Below are 9,428 nucleotides of genomic sequence, written 5' to 3'. Positions count from 1 at the left end.
GCAATTAGACCTAAAGTCTAATACATTAGTTGGTGTAAAAACATGATTTATTATCAGCCAATACAATTACAAACCACTACATTAGCCTATGATGTTTACTAGATTTAGATCTAGGTTTTGCATGTTACATATATTGCCAGTCTTGCACACCAGTTAATATGTTACATCAATCTCGTATTTTCTTTTTGTTTAACATACACTTACTTATATGTTGTACTCTAGGACTTGTATTTGATCTACAGATGAATGATGGAATAGTGTAATTTACTTCTGTACGTCAATTCGGTCTCACTGTATTTCAATGGGTGGCTTTTAAAAGTTAAAACTGCAAGCGTAATACACACAAGTAACGTAACGCTGTGTCGTATTTACTTAACGTAGGGCAGTTGTGCTGTATCCTAGAGGAGGGCATAATTATTAATTAATTAATAGGCATTATAGGCCAGAAGAAATTTTGCACCCCCTTCACACTTGTGCCTGGGGGTGACTGCCCCCCCCTACTACTACACCACTGCACTAATATTATCATAAATATTGACTGCTGATCGACAAAAAAATAATATCCAAATAACTAAAAGAAAAAAAAGTTTTGAAAATTAGTATACATAAAAATTGTGTAAAACTATTTATTGGTATTGTAAAATCAAGCTTGGAGAAGCTAATATGGTGTCACTTTGATAAGAAAGTCAGCTCAACTGTTTGGACTGCTTGTTCCCCTATTTAGTGAGATTCAAAAAAACTTCTTCGATTTAGACGCATGTTAATCTAGTTGCTATATAAAGCAGGACATCCTTTCATAGGCTTAATAAAGATAATTCGAGTGCAGCTTTGATAGTTAGCCAATATTTTTAAACAGGTTTCTTTCAATCTGCCACTAGAAGTATTTCATTCTTTCTGAACTGGAGAAGAGATTGATTCTGAAAGCGAATCATTAAATTATTTGTAGTATGTTTAATTTTTAAAGAAATTCAAAGCTTTGAATGGATAAATCAAGAGGTGTTCATATTTTTTCTATTTTTTTTTCAGCTTTTAACAGTAATAATTTTTTTTGTACAAGTTATCACTGCTACTGTATTATTACTAGCTGACTTTATTAGTGTTATGCATAAGCCAGACAGACCTAGGACAGATGAGAAAAGTGAAATGGAATTTACTAAACTTTTTAATGTTTTTTATTAATGGATATGAAATGTTTTTTGTCATAGCGTCCACAGTTATGAAATAAAATGACCACTACACCCTCTTTAAATTTGATAAATCCTCAGTTGTAACTTAAAGTTTTATATTCATAAAGGATAGAAAACCCTACAGCTTATCTCTTATGGTCATATAAGAATATCATAATGAAACATACATAACCAAGATAAGTGTTTAGAGTGCTGTGAGAAAACATATTAGAATATGTGAGCCCCCTTGTCTCAGCTTTGTAAAATGTTACAATTTTTTTATAAACAAATTTATGCTTTTTGTGACTTAACAAATGTCTGCTTTTTCTGTTCACATTGTAAGTTCCAACTCTTAAAAGTATTATATTTCACCAACCAGGAAGAACTTTTTATTTTATTTTTATAAACAATAGTGCATATTGGTTAACAATCCCTAATATTTTTAGTTCCACTTGACAATTATTGTATTCTTAAATTTTTGTCAGGCATTTTTTTTTACAATATGTTTGTGTATGTAGTTATCCATTTGTTAAAGAATAAATTATCCTTTGCATAACTGATTCATTTCTGACACATTTCGGTGTTGTTTTCTGTAAATTATTTTCTCTTTCTAGGATTGTATGCTTGCCTTACACTTGCTTCTTTTGCATCATATATAAATTAAAGTTTGCTCATAGTGTATTTTTGGTGTAATATATTCTTATCTAGTAACTACATTTCTTCAAGATATTGTTCCTGTCTTATTATCACTTTTGAAATTCAGGGATGTTCTTTTGGATATCATGCTGGAGGCTGGGGAAAACCACCTGTAGATGAAGCGGGAAAACCTCTGTATGGAGATGCATTTGGTACACTCTCAGGTGACCTACATGTAAGTTCTAAACTTCTGAATACCAAGGTACTTGGATAAAGTTAATCTGAAACATAGAAATTTCAAACATGTGGCTTGATAACCTTGGAACCTTTTAAAATGTAAATTAAAATTTTTGGCCAAGTTATGATTTATAATACAATAAAAAATATAGCTGTTTACTATACTGTTATGTATGACACACTTAACTGTTGACCTGAAAACCAGTTTTAAATACATATACCAAAGTAAGCCTAATGATGTTATGCACTTGGCTACTTTGTTGAAAGAAATGGTGCAATATGATTTTAGTAGTTGAAAGTACTAAAGTGAGTATAAATAGATTGTTGTATTCTCACTCTGTTTTATATATAAAGTGTACCATTGTCCTCCTAAGACCTTCTTACATTAATTTATATAAATGTGTTTAAAAAAATGTAACGTCTTTTTTTCCTTTACCCGAAAGCAAGTATGATCTTGATGTTGATCAACTTAATGATGGCCTTGTATTACAGAATTTGTGTTCTTGTAAAAAAAAATTAGCTACCAAGACAATTACTTCAGTAAAATGAACAAATACAGAGGAAAACTAATTCAATTAACTCTTTCGATTAAAGGATAAATATGAAAAACAAGAAATAAAGTACTATCCAATCTTCTTTTTTCTTACCCTCGATTGTTGAGAGTTAAGCCTGATTTTTTTTTAACAATTTTTATTTAATCAAATAATACACCAAAGAATATAGACTAATAATATGCAAAAAGTAGACAAATTCACTTAATTCTAAAAACTTTCCTGGCTTTCTAACTATGTGACAAGAGCCATTAGAAATTCATCCAAGCTAGTTGTTAACTTTCCCACGGGAACAATGTTGCTACCCAGAGTGACATTGATGGTTATCTGTTCAAAACACAATGTTACACAATATGCCATTTGATAGAAGAAAACCTTGACTTTCTATTGGTTATAAATAATATATAATGAAACATTAGAAAGAACTATCAACCAATTGTGAAAAAGAGGATGTGGCAGGAGGGGTCTGATTTACTTTTTGATAGCTCTGTAACAAAACAAAATTGAAGGCCATAAACATTATGGTCTGTTTGAGCAATAATGATTTTATAGAGACCATTTTACATTTAATTTCGTACAGTTTCAAGGGGTAATGGATAAAATAGGGATGATGACACACTAAGACAAAATTTGTCATATATGTTACACTAGTGGAAATTTAGGATTTTTTTATATATTTCCTTTTAGAGTTAAGAACTTAAAACTTGTATACTATTAAAATATGGATTATTAGCTAAAATTTTATGCTATTCTAATTGGTATGACAAACAAAAAGTAGTTTAATAAAATTTTGAATGTAAGACACAAAACCTTGTGTCATACACAGTAAAGGGTACCTGTGCCGATATGGTTAATCTATTACTTTTCTGTGGCTCACAAATAATAGAAAAACAATACTGTTTTACAAGACAATCTCAATAAACCTCAAGGTGTCTTTCAAGCTAGTGTAAGTATTCAATGAAAGAATGGAGCTGTATGACAAATAGATTGCAAGAAAGAAAATAATCCCAGGTTTCAGAAGATATATTTATGACTTAATTAGCTTGAGAAACTTAAAACTGATAAAACATGCAAATAGTTGAATTTTGCAGTTCTTAACATTACCAACTTCAAAAACTCTGTTTTAATACGATTTGAACTAAAACATACACCTCAAATGAATGCAAAATTACCAGGTTTTCAATCTTTATTTTCATCCACTGACAAATTTTATCTGTGTAGATGGGAAAATTAACAATTTCCACCTTCTCAATAATAATTACAACAGACAGTAAAAATCGAAAATTAGGGCTAGCAGTTTCTTTTTAATTACTTTATCTAAAATAAGTTTTATTAAAATTTACGTGAAAAGGTAATATAAAATTTCAACATTTTAATCATCATTTTATTTTGGAGATAATTTGAGGAAATAGATCACAAATATTTTCCAAACCTTGATATCCTGAGTGACCAGATAGGGAAGGGTTTGTGATTATTACCCCAGCAAAATGTACTATCCCTGTATATATGTAACCTTTTTTTTTAATACTTGTATTTGTTTATTTATCTCATAAATTCTGTATCAGAAGAACATGCTAAAACATTTGTTATGAAATAGAATATTTACAAGTGATTATCATAACTTTGATAGTTAACTGTAAATAGCATCCATCCAGAAATATGATATAAGTTTTATAAGTCTTTTGCTGATTTTCATGCAGCAGTGGCCAAAATTAGTGAGAACTTTTAACAAAAGGCACCAATAAGAATTTATGTCCATCAGTCCATGTATTTTGAGGACCTAAAAATTTACACCATATGTGACATCTCAGATACTGTTTTAAAGTGTTAGGTCTTTCAGATTTATTTCTACAACTAACTGCATAAAGAGAAAACAAAACTTTTATAAATTTAATTGCAACAAAAACTTGTGTGTTCATATAATATCTTATATGATAATGGCCAATAAAGGTTAAAATTTTATATAAAATTGATATACATGGTTTCAGATCTCTGGTACTGTTAAGTAACAAACTTTAAAGGCTGAGATTTTCCTGTGATATTTAAAAATTGCAACTTTTTTCTCATGTGCGGTTATGGTAAACTAATGATAAAGCAAAAGACGTATGGCAGTAAACATTATTTTTTTATCTATTGCTTTGGAATCTACTAACCATAGTTATACATTATTTGACAGCTAATGACAAGATTAACTGTTTAAATGCAAATGAAATATTGAAAGTCATAGGGTTCTCTTCAAGTTTTCCACCAGGTTTATCTTCATTTAATGAAATTATTTTCCAAAAAATTGCCTCATGTACTTAGGTGCACACATCCTGACATTTGACCCAAATTTGAAAGAAAAAAGAATAAAATTCAAAGTGACCAAGTTTATCTACTTTTAGATTTTAAAATTTAATCAGTTAAATAAAATGTAATCAGTTTATTGCTAAGCATAATAAATTGAAATAAATACATGGGTTCAGATTTTTTGGCACAATCTACTTATGCTTATCACATAATTTGGAACATCAGTTTCTTAACAAACTAACTACAAGGTTAAAACTGGGTTTTGGTCAGATCTGTGTGGCTTATTTGTAATTTTACTGTTTACTTAATGTATTTCCTAGTAAAAAAAAAGTTTAAAATACAATTCATTGTTTTTGTGATTCTATTACCAAGCTATTTGTTTAATGTGGATTCACTGCATTACCTACATTTAAGGATAAGAAGGAACAGGGGTAACTGATAAACAGCTAAGAAATAAATATAAAGTGAGCAAAATAAGTTTTTAACTAGTAATATCTATGTAATTTGGAACATTCATTTTGGCTATTTTGTTTTTATAACGAGAAAAGTTCAATGTTATTTTATAAATATAGATTTTTTTTATGTACAGATTAGATGAAGATTAGTTTGAGTTTTAAGAGTTTTGAAAAGACAGAAAGAAAAAGGAGACAAAAGTTATTGATATATAGTATTTATAAAGGTAATTTATAAATTTATAACTGAAATTATGCTATACTTCAGCCATCTGCTGTAGAAGAAGAAATAGACAAGAGCTTATGGGGTGAACTAGAGTCTGAATCTGAGGAAGAATCTGAAGAGGAGTCTGAGGAAGAAGAAGCTGAACCAACTGCAGATGAGTCAGGTCTTGTGACTCCGGCTGAAGGTTTAGTGACTCCTAGTGGAATAAGCTCCATTCCTGCTGGCATGGAAACACCAGACATGATAGAACTTAGAAAACGAAAGATTGAGGCAGAAATGGAAGGGTCTGTAATAAAACTTCTGTTTAACTTTTGTTGGTTGTTAAAGTTTTTATCATGTTACTGTATTTAAGATTTACTGCAGTCAAAGTAGCAGAGGATTAGGTTAACTTTTACTGTTTACTTAATGTATTTCCAAATAGAAAGAGAGTGAAAATGAAGCTAGTATGATAGCATCCATTCTGAAAGCCTTAGAAATAAATATTATGTTTAAAAAAATGCAAAGTACCTTCATTATATATACTGTAGAATAAATGTATTTAATTGTTCTCAATTCTCCACAAGAAAATATCATATTGTATTTATTAACATTGTGTTATAATTGAAATTAAATTGTCATATTTACATAATAGGTTTCTGGGAAGAAATGGTTTAATAAAATGTTTCTTTAGAATATTTCATGTGTTTTTAACAAAAATAGTAAAAATGTAATGATTTGCACTTTGATAGTTGTTGCTTCAAGATCTTAGAGATTAATCAGGTATTGTTGTCATTATTCCGAACTTGCAAAAATGGTGATTTTTCAACAGCATATTTATTAGAAATGTTTTTGAATATACGGTAGACCTTATGGATAGTTTAAAATTACTTAAACATGTACAGATTTTAATATGAAAATTAAATACTAATAATACCTAAAACAAAAAATATAAGTAATACTGCTCTACTGTGAAAAGTGTGCCAACTCTTTAATGTTTTGTTCCTCCTCCCCCAAAGAAATGTATTCTGATTTTACACTTTAGTAAGAAAACATATCAAGTAGAAACCTTACTCAGTTTTTATATAATCAATATCTAGGTATTCTTTCTTTCATTAAGCCAAGGTGTGATACTTAAAATCTTACTTGTTAACAATAAGCAGTCAAAAATTCAACAAATTGTATTTTCCTAATTTTATTCTTGTGTCCAGTTTGATTTGCCAGTATCTGGGAGTTGGAGCTAAAGTACCTACCATTGTATTTAGACACTTGTATCTCTATCAGAGCAGAGATAGAATTAATACTGGTCATTTTGCTCACCTGACTGAAATCTACACAGAATCTTGGCATACTCTCCTCTGCTCACCTGACTGAAATCTACACAGTACCTTGGCATATTCTCTCTGCTCACCTGACTGAAATCTACACAGAATCTTGGCGTACTCTCCTTTGCTCACCAGACTGAAATCTACACAGAACTTTGGCATACCCTCCTTTTCCCATACAGTTACTACTGTAGACAACCAAGCACTCTCTGAAGAGGTTGTATGATTCTGTCCTTGACTATCTGCATTATCTTAGGCTATATCTCTAGTGCTCTAAGGAAGTCTGCACAATAGTAGTTTTATCAGACATGCATAACATATCTATTTGGTGGTGAGTAACTGTTTTCTAATATCAACAACTCTGTCATCCCACAAACACATCAGCATATTCAGCCAGTAATTTCCTTAGTTTATGTCATTGTGTTGGATCCACATTATTTGCAGAATCGTCAAACAGTGATCTCAAATGTTTTAGCAGCTGTTGCAACAGAAGCAATGCTAGCTTTACAGCTAGTGTCAGCCTCTTCTTCACCGATAATGCTAATGACAATTCCAGCAAGGAGCTAAATAGCCAGATGTTGATAATTTCAGATCAGTGCTGGAACTGTGCCACTATGTGTTGTTATTTTCATTACCATATTTTATGGTGAATCCACTGACTCAGGAAGAGAAAATACGAATTGCTAAAGAAATTATCATAAAATTCCACGGAACATCAGTTCTCGTACAATTCTCTTGGATATTCAGAAATGTCTCTTTCATTTTTACTGTCATATATCTCTATTTAGTTTTTCTGGATTCCTGACCACATCAGAATCTGAGGGAACAAGCTTGTTTGACACTAAGACCATATCGGCCTCCACTGGTGATATCAATACTCTGCCTAGTCCTCATATAGATTACCAGCCTGTAAACAAAGCAAATCTTGAAAGAATGCCAGTTGGCTGGTGATTTGGAGTGAACAATAACAAGAAAACAAGTTTTCTCAATTAAAATCTACTATTGAAAATATGACATGTTGTTTCTGTAGGAATCATTGGAGAGAAGCTGTCCTTGTAAAACTCTGCATTGGCCATAGTTTTATTGCACATAATATTCTCTCACAAGGTAACGATCCTCTAGTGTTTCGGTTTTGTGACACTGAAATTACAATAGCCCACCTTTTATTTTATGCTATTGCTGTGGCATTCAGCAGTGGCACTGTTTTAGACATGTTTTTGCTCTTTATCCTATTGACATTGGACAAATGCTGTCCAGGTTGACCATGTTTTTATGTTTTTTACTGGCCATTGGCCTTTAAATTTTATTTGCTTTTTTATCTTTTTCTCACAAAAACATTTAATTACTGCTTTTAATTTATACTCTAACATGTTTTTTTATTTTGTGTAGTTGATATAAAAAAAGTTTGGTGCAGATAGTCTGAGATGCTTTATGCTGATATACCCTTAAAAGCAAAAGCTTTTAAACTTTTTTTAATGTTGTATTCCTGTTTTCAGAGGTGAAACCCCAGCTCTATACACAGTCCTTCCAGAGAAGAAAGGAGAGAAATTGGGAGCAGCCATGATGGGTTCAACCCATGTATATGACGTAGCTGCAGTAAGTGTGGGTTATGGGTTCTGTTTTGAGAAGTACCTTAAGATTATGCTTTTTATTGCAGTGATTATTTAAACTTTGATGATGTGTTTATCTATTGATGTTTGAAGTATGTTCACTTCAAAGTTACACAAATATATATGTAGCATCATGTTCATTGCTGAGTGGAGTTGTTTTTGTCTTAGTACTACACATACTTGTACCTAGTTTTGAAGGAAGTTTCTTCTCATAGTCATTTAGCAAGATTAATCTCGTATCTGATGTATAAAGGTTTTACAAATAATGCACATGTAAAGTTTCTTCATACAGACAATATACATGTTTAGGTCTGTGCTTATTGGTAGCTTTAATTCTTATAAACACTGTGTGATCATGTTTTTTGTTTCAAAAACAGTAATGTTTAGTTCTGGTCTGTTTATAAATTCATTTTCTTATCACAAAGGTACACCAGTTCTTGAGGGAGATTGAAAGTTTTTTTCTTTTAATTAATATATCTGGCTTTGTTTTTTTTCGTTATCAATTTGCTCAAATTCTACATAACATTGTTTTATGGGGGTATTTTTTCTATCAAAATCTTGAATGATGCTTTTTGAACTTATACTACTCACAGATATCACAGACCAGTTCAAGCTAATAACTAGGGGTTACTAATTTCAAGCAGCACACAACACGCAGGGTTTAGTTGATCATACACTTGTATTTTTTGTTACGCCTATGTTGTGTTAGTAGAGGGTAATGTGACTTAAATTATTATTAGTCTTAATTTTGAATTTTTTATTTCTTAATGTTATTATATTCAGGTTTGTGATGGAAAAAGTATAAAGGTAAGTTAAATCATTTCCTACATTGTGGAAATGTTTAGAAGAGAGCTTGCTCACCTTTTTTAACTCTTTTTCAGCACGTGCTCGGGCCCTTGGACCGACCTCTTAACCATTTTGTGCTTGTTATAGTTTTCATGCTATAACTTTTAAATTAGT

General features: G+C 30.8%; 1 protein-coding gene across 2 annotated transcripts in view; it reads left to right on the top strand.

Annotated features, from left to right (window-relative positions):
- LOC106470687 (splicing factor 3B subunit 2-like) overlaps positions 1 to 9,428 on the top strand; it is a 56,357-nt gene that overhangs the window by 45,261 nt on the left and 1,668 nt on the right. For both annotated transcript variants that reach the window (XM_013931247.2, XM_013931248.2), the window contains exons 17-19: positions 1,930 to 2,037; positions 5,600 to 5,841; positions 8,355 to 8,454. In XM_013931247.2, coding sequence (XP_013786701.1) covers positions 1,930 to 2,037; positions 5,600 to 5,841; positions 8,355 to 8,454 — 450 coding nt within the window. The remainder of the gene's footprint in view (positions 1 to 1,929; positions 2,038 to 5,599; positions 5,842 to 8,354; positions 8,455 to 9,428) is intronic.

Source organism: Limulus polyphemus, unplaced genomic scaffold (assembly GCF_000517525.1).
Source record: "Limulus polyphemus unplaced genomic scaffold, Limulus_polyphemus-2.1.2 Scaffold4159, whole genome shotgun sequence".
NCBI lineage: Eukaryota > Metazoa > Arthropoda > Merostomata > Xiphosura > Limulidae > Limulus > Limulus polyphemus.
This window is presented reverse-complemented; position numbering and strand designations above follow the sequence as displayed.